The sequence below is a fragment of the Cyprinodon variegatus genome, unplaced genomic scaffold (assembly GCF_000732505.1).
Source record: "Cyprinodon variegatus isolate N-32 unplaced genomic scaffold, C_variegatus-1.0 Scaffold1379, whole genome shotgun sequence".
Lineage (NCBI taxonomy): Eukaryota > Metazoa > Chordata > Actinopteri > Cyprinodontiformes > Cyprinodontidae > Cyprinodon > Cyprinodon variegatus.
Window position 1 is genome coordinate 97,349 of NW_015151832.1, and position 15,360 is coordinate 112,708.

Here is a 15,360-nt window from a genome sequence, read left to right on the forward strand (position 1 = left end):
CCACGTTCAAAGTCACTCAAATCACCTTTCTTCCCCATACTGATGCTCGGTTTGAACTGCAGGAGATTGTCTTGACCATGTCTACTTGCCTAAATGCACCGAGTTGCCGCCATGTGATTGGCTGCTTAGAAATTAAGTGTTAACGAGCAGTTGGACAGGTGTACCTTATAAAGTGGCCGGTGAGTGTATGTAGAAGCAGTGATAGCCATGCTAACTGTGTAGGGGCTGTGATAGCCATGCTAACTGTGTAGGGGCAGTGATAGCCATGTTAACTGGTAGGGTCAGTGATAGCCATGCTAACTATGTAGGGGCAGTGATAGCCATGCTAACTACATAGCTGCCGTGATACCCATGCCAGTCCAGGGAATGACTTCACTTTTACTGTAAGGTACCTTGGCCAAGATGAATGACTGGTGTACCTGACATATAACAACCTTACCATGCATAGTGCTTTAGATTAATAGAACCCAGTTGCAACAATTATAACTAATGGACAACAATCTCAATTCTTTACTCTTGGTAGAGGTACACGCCAAGGATGTCCGCTGTCCCCGCTCCTCTTTGCGATAGTAATAGAGCCATTGGCTATCGCCCTCAGGCAAGCAGACAATTTTCAAGGCATAGAGCGGGGTGGATCACATCACAAACTGTCTCTGTACGCAGACGATTTGCTTCTTTATGCATCTGATCCCAAATTTTCTCTTCCTTTCATTATGGACTTGCTTAACTGATTTGGGGAACTCTCCGGCTATAAAATTCATTTGAGCAAAAGTTTGATATTCCCACTGTATCTAGACGCTACATGTTCTCTTGACATATTTCCATTTAACCTCTTTTACATATCTTGGAATAGAAGTGACGCATAATCTGTCGACGCTTTTCACCAAAAACTTTACAGTTCTTATGGAGAAATGTAGACAAGATTTTGACCGATGGAAAGATCTTCCGTTAGCAGTTACTGGAAAGGTCAATATAATTAAAATGGTTGTATTACCAAAATTTATTTATCATTTTCAAAACATCCCCATTTTCATTAAAAAGTCTTTCTTCAGCTCGCTTGATAAACTTATAAGCACCTTTATTTGGAAAGGAGGATCACATAGAATAAAAAGATCCGCACTTCAGAGACCAAAAAATAAAGCCGGACTAGGGCTCCCAAACTTCATTTATTAATAATGGTCTTGCAATATACAAAAAATTCTTCATTGGGTTCACTTCGACAAAGATCGATGCGACTCGTGGGCTTCCATAGAAAACACGACCAGTCATATGCATCTGGGATCAATGGTCCTTCGACCGTTCAATCAAACTTAATTGTTACTCAAACTCTTAAGATATGGATACAGTTTAGGAAGCACTTTGGGCAAAAAAATACATCTGTAAATGCCCCCATTTGGGGTAACCATAATTTTCCACCTGCTTCCATGGATGCGTCTTATCATTTATGGCACACAAAAGGTTTAAAATGTATATTTAATCTGTTTTCAGAGGGTCAGTTCTTGCTATTCACCGACCTAAGTGAGACATTTGATCTTCCAAGGTCGGATTTCTTCAGATATTTGCAAATTAGGAATTTTGTCCAGAAAAACTTCACTTCGTTTCCAAATATACCAAATAATAATACTCTAGACGATATTCTCTCTTTGTCACCTGCAAAGAAGAGATTAATTTCTACTCTATACAGACTAATAAACAAAGCTCGTCCCGATTCTCTTGAAGAAATCAGAAAGGGGTGGGAAACTGACTTAGGTCTGGCATTTAATGATGAAACTTGGGAGGCCACTCTTAGACGTATACCTGGGTCCTCAATCTGTGCACGTCATGGTCTGATACAGTTAAAGGTGGTTTTGAGAGCTCATTTCACTAATGCAAAACTGGCAAGCATGTATCCCAACTCAGACCCTTCCTGCCCACGTTGTAAAGGTCAACCAGCAGACCATATACATATGTTCTGGTCGTGCCCTGCACTTTCTACTTTATGGTCAAACATTTTTGATGCATATACAAAAATCTTTGGGGAGAAAATGTGGCCTAATCCCATGAGTGCTTTATTTGGAATTACTCCCTCCAACTGTCCCTTATCAAGTAATGCACGTGATGTTATTGCTTTCACTACCCTTATCGCAAGGAGAAGCATCTTGCTCACTTGGAAACGGCAAACCCCTGCCCAGCTTCAGTAGATGGATTAGAGAGACAATGTACTTTCTGAAGCTTGAAAAGATAAGATTTACTTTAAAAAAAACTACACAACAATTCTTAAAGACCTGGAACCCTTTTTTGAATTATTTTGAAGAATTACAAATACCTCTTGACGTGAGTAACGCTGAACACGACTAATTTACTTTATTATTATTATTATTTTGATTATTATTATGTTTTTTGTATGTATTTTTTTTATTTGTACTTATTTATGACCACTTTTTTTTGTTTACTCATAATTTTAATTTTTGTTATGGATGTATGCTTGTTAGCTAATTATTTTACTATTACTTTACTTTTGTAATTGTATTGTAAGCTGCATATTCTAATAGTGAAACCTGGGGGGGGGTTGGGTTGGGTTTTTGGCAAAGATGTATGTACACTATAATAATGGAACTTACTCTCTGCAGATCAATTGTATTCGTTCATCTATGTTTGTAAAAATACTTCAAAATAAAGAAAAAAAAAATTAAAAATAGATTAATAGAATATAATAATTAGGCTATGAATATTTCAAAAAGAAAAAAAATCCAACATCCCCCTTCTTTTTTTTTTACAACTCGACTGCTGAGCATCGGTATCGGCGAGTACTAGCAAATAGGACACTGATGCCATTTTGAGAGCGAAATGTTTATTCAACTATTGTCACCCATTCCAGGTAGGCAATAAAAAAGTTCTACTGGATTCACTTTGTATTAGTATTTTTCCTACTTCACAAAGGTAGGCAGCAGCTTGACAAAGCCATGATGGTAATTATTTTACATCCATCCAGGTATTGGGTATCGTATCAGGGCCAAAAAATGGCATCGGTGCAACACTAGTTACAAATATATCTAAATATCTATATGGAAAGTTTTTCACAATTTAAAAGATATCTACTGGGCCGCAAAGTAATGGTTTATGTTAAAATAAACATTTGGGGTAAAGTTGTTGCTACAAGCTTTTTCTTGTGTTCCTTGCAAAGTTGGTCTTACATTTTTATTTTAAGTGGCAAAAAAAACTCTTAAAAAGTCTTGAATTTAACTTGCCTTATGCTGTAGGAACCCTACCTAACCTCTAGGCCACCACCAAAAGTCCAATCTTCAATTGTTTATAGTTGTCCATAAGTGTCCACAGATTAAGAGTAATCCAGCATATTAGTAATAAAAATGTTCCATGATAAGAAAATCGACCTAATGGTCCTGTTTTTGACATCAGAAAGGTTAGCTGGTCATAGCTAATGCTCAACATCTTGCTAATATTTACCTCTAATACTTATTTCCTTGGTTGTTAGCCCACGATGTTTGGTGTGGTTCTTCACATCGTCTTCTTATCTACAAGACACAAGTGACTGCATCATTTTATGATGCGATTTGAGCCAGATATAGTCCCCAAAATCTCACCTCCGGTTTACACATGTTTTAATGGAAAGTTTTAATCTGCATCCTGTTGAATTCAGCTAAAATCTTTGATTCTTTATTCAGGTTTTGGAACTGCAGTTTCTCAGAGATCAGCTTGGCTTCTCTGGGCTCAGCTATGAAGTCTAATCCATCCCATCTGACAGAACTGGGCCTGAGTGGAACCAACCTGGACCCTGGAATAAAGGAGCTCAGTGGGTTTCTCCAGTCTCCCCTCTGCAAACTACAGAGATTGATGTAAGATGTAGTATATTTGTTTATTCTAATAACATTACAGTGCAAATCTCAGTGTGAAGGTCAATCAGTGAGCTAGTAAAGGATCAATAGGCTTCTTTTTCAGAAGATGCTGCATGAACACATGTCCAACAACTGGGAGGAAAGGGAAAAGGGAGAATTATCAGCCAAACTGTTAAATCAGATTTTTTTTAAGGTGGATGACTCAACAAATGCAGACAGATTTAGTAATTCTCTGGTGTGATACTGTGATGATGATTTGGGTAAAGTGCTGACTCAGCATCTGGCCTTCAGAAAGGTCAATATTTCAGATGTAGTAACTGTCACACCTTAAATAAAATGAATATAAACCTACACAGAAAAATATTATAGGCTTTTATTTTTATGATAAAGATATAAACCATGAAAATAGCTGGAAAAGTTCAGTTTGAAGATGTTAAAGGAAGAATTTGTTTTAAATCACTTTCTTTTTGTCTTCAGTATCTCAGTAGTGCAGTTTGTCTGTATTCCCCTTTTATTGATTATAACATTTTATTTCTAAGAACCTTCAAATCACCCTATGGATAAACATGGTACTGAATAAAATCATAAAAAGATCAATAACAGCAAATCATTAGAACTTCCATTGACTTGGATAGACATAAAAGTCAGAACTGAATGAAGGGATGAGGTTGTGTTTTCAACTCAGAATCTTAGAAACTGATTAAATAGATTTTGTTGAATCTCTGTCAAATGGTCAGATCCAAAAAACACATTTGATTATTTTCTTCATAATGAGAGATTTCCAAAACTTGAGATAAATATTGATTGAGCTGTAACTTCCATTTTTCCTGCTCTGAGTCAGTATTAAGGTTTAATCTCTATCTTTGGTCCGGATTGATCTGTTTCTTTCTGTTCCTGTGATCAAAGACGCACCAGGGTCCACCTCTGCTCTGAAATCAGCCCTGTTCTCTTGCTGCAGGGTTATTTGCTTTTTGTTGTTTTTATTTCTGTGTAATGATGGAGGCAGGCCCACATCCCTGGACTGAGCAGCTGTTCTGTCCTTTAAAGGAAAGGCAAACTGCCAGTCAGTCCCTGCATGGAGCTCCTAGTTCACAGTCACGGTGCCCTGTGTGCACAAATACCAATTTCACTGTCTGTTTTTTTCTTCATTCGTTGTCAGGTTATGGTAGAGAAGGCAGCCATTATATGAAATACAGTGAAAGTTATCTAATTAGTTTTTGATCAAAATGTTTAAATGTGATGTGATTCTGGGCCACCACCATCACACTCATCAGTTCAGGCTGATGAAGGCCCTGTCCTGCAAACCTTACTGTCATTTTCCACCTTTAGAGCCGTTTGAATAGAGAGTTTTGTTTCCGTAGTTTCTAGCGTCTCCTCTGGGCTTAATCTCAATCTCAGCATGGTAGCAGCTGCATACCGGTGTGATACTATATTCAATGACCCTGGCCAAAGAGAGAATTTGTTCTGCGATGCTGTATGATTGTCAGTGAGGAAAATAATCAATGGTCCTTGGACTAGTGTTTTTCACGTGCCGGAGTCACATATTCTGCTATAATGTTTTAATAGAAAGTTTTAATCTGCATCCTGTTGAATTCAGCTAAAATCTTTGATTCTTTATTCAGATTGAGGGACTGCAGTTTCTCAGAGATCAGCTGGGCTTCTCTGGGCTCAGCTCTGAAGTCTAATCCATCCCATCTGACAGAACTGGACCTGAGTGGAACCAAGCTGGACCCTGGAATGAAGGAGCTCAGTGGGTTTCTCCAGTCTCCCCTCTGCAAACTACAGACATTGAGGTCAGATGTAGTATATTTGTTTATTCTAATAACATTACAGTGCAAATCTCAGTGTGAAGGTCAATCAGTGAGCTAGTAAAGGATCAATAGGCTGATGATTAGAAGAGCAGGTTACAACTCTCAGAAGGAGGACAGACATGTTTAGAAAATAAAGGCCTCAGTTTGTCTGAAACTCCCCAACATACGGAGTGACTACTGGTCTGGGTCCGGGTTTGGGTTCTGCTGGAGTCCTGTTTGGGTAAAGGTCAATCAGTGAGCTAGTAAAGGATCAATAGGCTGCTTTTACAGTTTATTTGTCTTCCCCTTTTATTGATTATAACATTTTATTTCTAAGGACATTCAGATCATCCTATGGATAAACATGGTACTGAATAAAATAATAAAAAGATCAATAACAGCAAATCAGCAAAACTTGCCTTGACGTGAATAGACATAAATGTCAGAACTGAATGAAAGGATGAGGTTGAGTTTGGCCTCGTATGTTCATAGGATTGATTTCTACTGAATGAGACATGTACCAATAACGTATCCAACGTATTCCAGCATTTTTGCCAGATTTTTTGTAAGTCAGATGTACGCAGGATAAACTGTCAAGGTGTGACAGGGGCTTTAGAGGGTAATAAGCCACATCATTTCATTGAATGCTTTGTCCAGAAGGTTTCAGCTCCCATGTGAGTGCCATCTGATGGAGGAATAAAGTATTGCAGATACAACTCAGATTTCAGCATTATATATCGGTTCTGCCTGTTCCAGACACTTGACTAGTATCTTTCTCTGATTTTGACTTAAAATTAATTAAATAGATTTGAGATGATTACAGAAGCAAACACTGACAGTGAATGCTGCAGGATAAACAAAATCCACCAGTAAAACAAACTTCAGATTTGCTCTCAGTTCTACTTCTTTGATTGCCTGCCTGAAGTTTTAATTAGTTGGATCAGAAGAATTCAAGAAGAGTCTTGCTTAATTTGAGAAAACAGAGCGCCAGAAAAAAACTAAAAAAAGCTGCTTTTTCTCAGGACATTGAACACTGCCTGATCTAAAAAGCTGCATTCAATGAGCAGAAAGAGCATTGATTTTTTTGTGTGTGTTTAGCAACACCTCTTAAAACAGCGCATTAAACTACTGGAGTTTATGGCATCCCTTTGAGGTTAAAAAGTAAAAATAATAAATTATGTTGAAATTAGAAGTAGATTTAAAAAGTATATGTTCTTGGCCGTAACAAACGGCGCCGTAGTGAGTGCTCAGTTGGTTCAGCTATGTAACCTGCTCAGGTTGTTTTTCCTCCATTAACTGCTCAGCAGAGCTGAATTGATCACATCCAGCTAAACAGTCAGCTTAGTCAGAAGTCAGATTGTCGAAAGTTTATAAACGTTTTGGCCTTGGAGAATATTTATCTGTTAGTATTATAAGGGGAAGAATGTGTATTTTCATATTTAGACCTACGTGTGTGTTTTCAATGTATACAGCTTACCCCGCTAACGTTAGCTCATGCTAAGATCCTAATTCATGTAAACATGCTAACTTCTGTCATTTTATTCATTCATGGAGGCTAACTGAAATATACTTATATTATGCTTACTCATACTGTGATTAAAGTGAGTAAAGTTTGCCTTATTCCTGTTTTCTTCAAATTTACGGTAGTTCTGGAATGACTTCATTAAAGGACTAGAAACGTCAAGCCTTGTGGATTTTTGGAGGGCTTCTAGCTAACCGTTATCTGGCTGTCTAGCCTTGCATCGGCACATGCACTGCGAGGGCAGCACAGTGGGACTTTTAAGGAGGAATTTTTCATGGCTTTCTAACCAAACGCCGGGTAAAAGGATCCAGTTTGGTCCCTTTAAGCTTGCCTTATGTAGTGTAGTGATCACATGGCTGAGTTGGAGGAGGATGACAGCAGCTTTGGAGGATAATGGCGGCCGTGTGCTCTGTTAGTCCAGTTAGGTTTAGGTTCAGCGGTGCCCTGCCATCCAGCCTCACCTCAGCGAGTTCCCCTGTTCTCTGCTTTGGTGAGAGAGGTCCTGCATTATCTGCACTCAGGGGCCTGTTGCTGGTACCTGTTCTGGAAGCAGATCCATTTTCAATTCCCCCACAAACTGGACCCAAGGATAAACCAAGAATCCTTTAATATGATTCAAAACTGAACCACTCATCTGCTTCAATCTATTTCCCTTTGGACCTTGAACTCATCTCTGTGATCTCCCCCCTAGAGTTTCCGGTTATGGTTCACCAGACCGCTTGATCCCCCACTGAGAATAAGCAGTTTTATCAATCTCTCTCTGAATTTTTGTTACCACAACAATAAACTGTTAACCCTTCCATGTCTCTGACTCGATTTCTGCATGTGGGTTAGATCTTTGACACCCATCATGACAGGCTGAAACGTTCCTTTAAGGCTGCAAAATTCTTCATAATTTTAATGATAAACAGCAAAATATGAGAATTTTTTTTAACAGATGCATGATGTTGACAGATCAGTTTTAAACCCAGTTTAGTAGGTCAGTTACTTAGAAACAACTCCTATATCTGTCACATGACTTTCTGGAAACAACACATGCATGGATACAGTGGTTTGCTCTATGGGCTCCACGCATGCACTGACGCATCGCTGTTGCTGGACCCATCACTAATGTGGAGAGCAGATGTTCATCAGATGATGACATCACTGTTTGCTCATCATGTTTTAGTCTGTGTTTATCATCCAGATTGTCTGATTTCATTAGAACTGACTTTATTTCTCCTCTAATCACAGACTTGGTGGGTGCTCTCTCTCTGAGGCTGGATGTGAAGTTGTGGCCTCAGCTCTGAAGTCCAACCTTCATCTGACTGAAGTGGAAATAGAAACGATCTATGGAGATGGATCCTTTGGAGACTCTGGAATGAAACATTTGTGTGAGATACTGGAGAGTTCAATCTGCAAAGTGAAGAAACTGAGGTGAGTTTTCTCTGTTTATTCAAACCAAATCATTCACTGATACTTTAATCCTGATTTTAATTCATCATTCATCGTTTACGGGGAGTGGCAGCCTAGTGGTTAGGGCATAGGGCTTTGAATCCTGAGATTGTGAGTTCGGTCCCACACTCCCACAGACTGCCACTCTGGGTCACTGAGCAAAACCCTTAACCTCACACTGTTCCCGGGCGCCGCGCAATGGCAGCCCACTGCTCCCCAAGGGGATGGGTTAAATGCAGAGAAGTAATTTCCCTCTGGGACTATAACAATACATATGCATCCAAAGATGCTTCTCCTTCATTCACCCTGAGTGAATGTAGCCTTGGCCAGGAGGAATCAATGTCATCAGGTTGCATCCACCGTTCACTGGCTGTTTCGACCCTGAACCACAACAGCCTCCTAGTGGTGGGTTGGCATCCTGAGAGCTGCAACCTTTCTTTCCCCCCCTCCCAATCCAGTGGCTGTAAACATTCTCCATACAGACTGGGCAGGGAACCCTTGACAACCGACCTCGAATGGGAACAACCATTTTGCCTTTTGCAGTAGACTAGGTTTTGCTATAACTGAGATTGGTGGCTTTTCCCCTTCCCTTACAAACTGGAGTGATGTTGCCTTTGGATGTTTCTGCAGTTTCTTCTTCCTCTCCTGCTCTAGGGTGTTGGCAAGTGTCATGAGCACCTTGTCATGGCGCCACCTGTATCTTCCTTGGGCAAGTGCAATTTTGTGCATGGTGCCCCAATGATGTCACGGATCTTCAGCATGCTTTCCGCCTGTGTGACCATTGGCTCTGCTCCCCACTTGCGGCCGGATCTCGTGACGATCCCTGCTGTCTGACTTGGTCATCGGGGGAGTCTCTGTAGGTCATGACGACTCTGCACTTGGCAACTTTAAACTCCTCCACCACGGATGTCAGAGGAAGTTGAAGTTGTCCTGATCTTATGTACAGGCCTACTGACGTGAAGCTTGGAGGAATCCCCAGCCACTTCCGGAGATACTTATTGACTTTCCTCTCCATGGCTGGCTGGCTGGCTGGCTGGCTGGCTGGCTGGCTGGCACCTAGTTACTGAACTTAAGCAGCTTTAAGCAGCTTATTTACTTATTTACTTCAGTATTTGTTTTTCAGAATCCTTTTTTCTTTTCCTTCCTACATTTGAACCCAAATATCTGGACTTTCTACTCCTTTCACTTCAATCTATATCATCCTGTCTGAAAGTAGAATCTAGAAAAGGCGCAAAATTAACCTGGTTTCTCAACAAAGAAATTATTTTGAAGAATTAAGTTTTTAAAAGTTATTTTTTACCTTTGAAAGCAAGACTTCATTTTAATTTAGTAGAACCCGAAAGTTACAAAAAAAACGTTTTCATTTCTTTCTTTAACGTTTTTTAAACTATCTAAAAGATAAGAAAAGCTTTTCACTGAAGATCATTAAGCTTTTGAGTTATTTAAGAAAAGCCTTTATCTGAATGTTTGATCATCTAATAAAAAACATTTTTAAACTCAGAGAATCTTAGAAACTGATTAAATAGATTTTGGTGAATCTCTGTCAAATGGTCAGATCCTAAAAACACATTTGATAATTTTATTCATGATTAGAGATTTCCAAAACATCAGCCGGCTACAGTTCATTCTTTCTGTCCACTGAACTGCTGCTGGTTTTACTCAAATGCCTGGAGGATGTCTAGTGCTACTACCACAGATGATCTCGCTCTCCAAATGGTATTGAACGATTCAGATTAGCTAGCCGAATGAATAGAAGGGGTAGAGCGTAGCCGCCTGTGGCCCGGGCTGCCTGTTACAACTCCAGCCCGGCGTGTGGATGACATCATACACACTCTGCTTTGTTTTTAAAACATATAAATATAGAAAATATAACCGCGGATGTCTGGGGGTCAGTGATTCGCCTATATGTTATGAATGCTGGCGTACCATAAAGAATAAATTACGAACAGTTTAGTTTGTGCCTTCAACTCATTGCCCATAGGAAGACGTTACTTGGATATAACCTGATGGAATATCTTCAGAACGGCTCCAAATGACACAAAACTTATGGGTAAGAAGAACATGATGTAATAAGGTAAAATCAAGGAGCCAATGTAAAAAAAAAAGAAGTTTCCCTTTAAGGTTTAATCTCTATCTTTGGTCTGGATTGATCTGTTTCTTTCTGTTCCTGTGATCAAAGACGCACCAGGCTCCACCTCTGCTCTGAAATCAGCCCTGTTCTCCTGCTGCAGGGTTATTTCCTTGTTGTTGTTTTTATTTCTGTGTAATGATGGAGGCAGGCCCACATCCCTCGACTGAGCAGCTGTTCTGCCCTTTAAAGGAAAGACAAATTGCCAGTCCGTCCCTGCATGGAGCTCCTAGTTCACAGTCACGGTGCCCCGTGTGCACAAATACCAATTTCTCTGTCTGGTTTTTTCTCCATTCATTGTCAGGTTATGGTAGAGAAGGCAGCCATTATATGAAATACAGTGAAAGTTATCTAATTAGTTTTTGATCAAAATGTTTAAATGTGATGTGATTGTGGGCCACCACCATCACACTCATCAGTTAAGGCTGATGAAGGCCCTGTCCTGCAAACCTTACTGTCATTTTCCACCTTTGGAGCCGTTTGAATAGAGTTTTGTTCCCGTAGTTTCTAGCATCTCCTCTGGGCTTAATCTCCATTTAAGTATGGTAGCAGCTGCGTACCGGTGTTATACTATATTCAGTGACCCTGGCCAAAGAGAGAATGTGTTCATTGATGCTGTATGATTGGGCCAGCACAGTGTCAGTGAGGAAAATAACCAATGGTCCGTGGACTAGTGTTTATCACGTGCCGGGTTCACATATTCTACTGGAATGTTTTAATGGAAAGTTTTAATCTGCATCCTGTTGAATTCAGCTAAAATCTTTGATTCTTTATTCAGATTGTGGGACTGCAGTCTCTCAGAGATCAGCTGGGCTTCTCTGGGCTCAGCTCTGAAGTCTAATCCATCCCATGTGACAGAACTGGACCTGAGTGGAACCAAGCTGGACCCTGGAATGAAGGAGCTCAGTGGGTTTCTCCTGTCTCCCTTCTGCAAACTACAGACATTGAGGTCAGATGTAGTATATTTGTTTATTCTAATAACATTACAGTGCAAATCTCAGTGTGAAGGTCAATCAGTGAGCTAGTAAAGGATCAATAGGCTGATGATTAGAAGAGCAGGTTATGACTCTCAGAAGGAGGACAGACATGTTTAGAAAATAAAGGCCTCAGTTTGTCTGAAACTCCCCAACATACGGAGTGACTGCTGGTCTGGGTCTGGGTTTCTGTCTGCTTTGAGGAAAGCCAAGTTAGGAGAACCACATTGCTCTAGGGCCCGTCTGGTGTGTTATTTCTCCTTCTCTCTGCTGAAGTCAGTAGGTCTTTATTGGAGCAGCAGCATGTTGGCATTAATATCAATGAGAGCTCTTTAACTGCTTCTGTTGGACTGTTCTATCCTGCATCCTGTTGGATCAGCTCACATCTTTCTATTCTTTATCCAGGTTGGTTAACTACAGTTTGTCAGAGATCAGCTGTGCTTCTCTGGTCTCAGCTCTGAAGTCAAACCCCTCACATCTGGAACACCTGGACCTGAGGTTCAACAACCTGAATGAGTCAGATGTTAAGCAGCTGCAGGATCTTGTAGAGAGTCCAGACTACAAACTGAAGTCTCTGTAAGTAGATGTTGCAGTGAGTCCAGCTGCTCCTCAGCTGCTCTGAACAGGACTGAAGTCCCTGCTGCTCTTTATCCTGGATGTGCTGCATCACTGACTGACAGCTGATGGAGAGAGAGAGGCTGGAAACACTCATTTACTCCCTCTGTTCATCCTTCTTCTCTCTGCAGGTTGTGGAGATGATGATCTTAGTAGAGGAGAGAAGCTGATCTGTGTCCTGATGATCCCAAGGGGTTGAAGCTGCAGCTGTTTGAGTTTAAAGAGACTCTGACTGGATCTTGATTGTGAACTCTGAGTTTAAAGATTTGTCTCCACTTTATTTGATCCTGTCTGTCATTTAGTGTCTGATTTTATTTTTCTCTTTGGAACAAAAGAGATGAAATTCAAACTAAGCTCCATTTAGTGGCTCCATGGAGGTTTGATCTGAATTGGATCAAACTGTAAAGCTGATCTTTTTTTCTCTCCGATTGATTTTCAGCCTGTAACTCAGAAATCTGATATAAAGCTCAATTCTAAAGTTTTCAGGCTGCATGTTTGCTTCATTGTGATGCAGTTTTTGTATATTTTTGATTCTGTTCCAGATGTTTTCCGCAGATGTTTGGGCAGCTCTCCTCATCCAATCTGTTGCTGCAAAGAGGTTATGATGGGGGGGGGTCTATCCAGACATAGCTCTGCTGCTGCTCCAGGTGGTTCACTGCAGAGTGGAGAGCTACGACGATGGCGTCCTCTGGAGATCTGTTCACATCCAAGTAGGCAGGACAGGATGACTGCCTGGACCAAGGAGAGGATTAAGATCCTGCTGATCAAACTTAGTCTATGTTTGATAAAAATAACAATCTACATAATTTTATTGTAGATTAGTGGTGAAATACTAAGTCAAACTACCTCATTATGCCAATCCAGGTGTAAGATTTAAACACCCAAATACCTCTAAAATATTTGGGGAAGAAGGACAAGAGACGTTAGATTCTTTTTACCCAAGGGGAGAGCAGCAGCGATGGTATCAGTTACACTCTCCCAATGCTCTGAAGCCCCTATGCTGTCTTCCTAGCTCTTTATTGGAAAAAGAGAGTCCCTAGTTACAACAGATCACACTGTAACTGTAAAGGAATGTGTGCGGAGGAAGCTGCAGCATAATATAGTGATATACATACATTTCTTCATTCAGATAGCAACCTTGAGTTATACACATGAAAAAGAATGGCTTCAACATTTCCCCCCCTGTTTATCATGTTTTAAGCATCTTCATATTTTCACTTTAAACATTCACTTCACATAATTTTCAGCCTGAAGTTCATTATTTAGTAAAATACATTTACGCTCAGAGAGCGAAAAGGGCTTTCATGTCTATACTGTTGCTCAGCCAGCTAGTTTTGGTGAAACTGTTTACACTGCTTCAGAGAATGCTTGTACTCTTTCTGCTTCTTGGATATTAAGACCTTGTACTGCTAAACCCTGCTGATCTTCTCATGCAGCTCTTTTTCAAGCTCGGTATTCTTCAGGACAGCCACACCGTATACTGAGTTTTTCCCCTGCAGCTGTTTCTCTAGTGCTACTGCCTTTGCATTCTTTATTTTTAACCCTTTGTGCAGTTCAGGGTTTGGTTGACTCGGTCAGGCAGCTCTGTTTGGAGTTTCTGGTAGTGTGAGGCTCTCTGGGCCATCAGGGAGGAGACCTCCTCTTGAGCTTGGCACAGTTGCTCCAGAAACCGCTCGTTCAGGCTCCTCTGTTTCAGCCACTCCGTCTCCTTCACCTCCAGAACCTGCAGCAGCTGCTGGTAGCCATAGTTCCAGCAGATGTGCAGCTCCTGCATAGTCCACTGGGTGCAGCATGCACTGGAGCTGGAGCAGAGCAGCCCTGCAGGAGCCTCCTGTAGGTGCAGCAGCGCCAGCACTGCCTCCAGACTGGCCAACTCTGCACTACTGAGCTTCCCCCTGGTTCTGGGCCACCTGCTGTCCTGTCATGAGTCAGAACCTGAAGCTCCTCAGCCTCCCTGCTCAGGGATAACACTTCCCTGGCTGCTTCATCTCATTCTGAGAGCTGATGCTCCAGCTGGGAGGCTCTGCATCCCGCCTCCTCCACCTGGGCTATGAGGGGAGCAGCAGCAGCTCCTCCTGCAGCCGACCTACAGTCTGGTTCTGCTCAGCTTATCAAAGCAATCCTGTTCTGGAAAGCCATAAAGGAGGTTGCAGCAAGCTGATAATGAACCGCTGCAAAACCACTTTTGTGTCAAATTTGACCTAGAAGTCAAATTTACGGTTACCAACAATCCATGTTTTTTCTGTGTTGGAGGCACATACCAAATAAAAGGAATTATTGACATGAGTGTGAAGATAAAAAAGCAGATGGAAAACATTTTGACTGAAATTTTGGCTCCTTTACTTGGTTTGGTTTACCGCTTTTTCTTCACTGACTTTGAAATCCACCCAAACTCCAAATGTCTGAGTCCATCCTATTATCAGACTTTCAATCACCTCCCCTGGCGGAGCTTTCAGACTAAATGACTCTTTTATAATGTGATCCATGAATCCAAGTAGATCTCCCAATGTCCTCAATACATTTCTTCAATCTGTTTGGTTTTTTGTTTTGTTTTTTACATTAATTCTTTCTACTAGTCCAACACTAAATCAATGTGAAACAGTTCTACTATCTCTTGCTATGTAGTTAACAAAATTGGCTCCATTATCACTATATATCCTCTCAGGAATACCATATCTAGGAATAATGTCCTTTGCAACCTTCAAAGCATCAGGATGCTTAGCAGGAAATAGTTCTATCCATTTTAAAAAAAGAATCTTTTATGACCAAACAGCATTTCTTCCCTTTAATGATTTAATTCTATAAAATCCATATATCCACAGTGAACACTAACTGTTCCTGAGCCACAGCTCCACCTGAAGAAAAGGAACCCCACAGCATGATGCTGCCAACACTGTAATTCACTATGATTGTGATGGTCTGTGCTGTGTAATTACCAAGACCTCTAACTATATGCAGATGTGCAGCACACACTTCAGGGATAGATAAAACCTCCCTAGGAAATACATTTGCAGATAAAACAGTAAAACCAGCAGCCATGGGATAAATACAGATATTGATTATA

General features: G+C 40.7%; 1 protein-coding gene across 7 annotated transcripts in view; it reads left to right on the forward strand.

Moving 5' to 3' along the window:
* The window catches only part of LOC107103124 (ribonuclease inhibitor-like), a 61,825-nt gene extending 49,072 nt beyond the window's left edge, over window positions 1-12,753 (forward strand). The window contains exons 5-9 of one of the 7 annotated variants that reach the window (XM_015402655.1): window positions 3,672-3,833; window positions 5,456-5,626; window positions 11,486-11,656; window positions 12,087-12,257; window positions 12,428-12,751. In XM_015402655.1, coding sequence (XP_015258141.1) covers window positions 3,672-3,833; window positions 5,456-5,626; window positions 11,486-11,656; window positions 12,087-12,257; window positions 12,428-12,440 — 688 coding nt within the window. In that variant the 3' untranslated portion in view covers window positions 12,441-12,751. Of the gene's footprint in view, window positions 1-3,668; window positions 3,834-5,455; window positions 5,627-11,485; window positions 11,657-12,086; window positions 12,258-12,427 lie in introns of all 7 variants that reach the window. The other 6 variants (XM_015402651.1, XM_015402652.1, XM_015402654.1 and 3 more) reach the window with 6 other exon arrangements.
* Window positions 12,754-15,360: the final 2,607 nt, after the last annotated feature.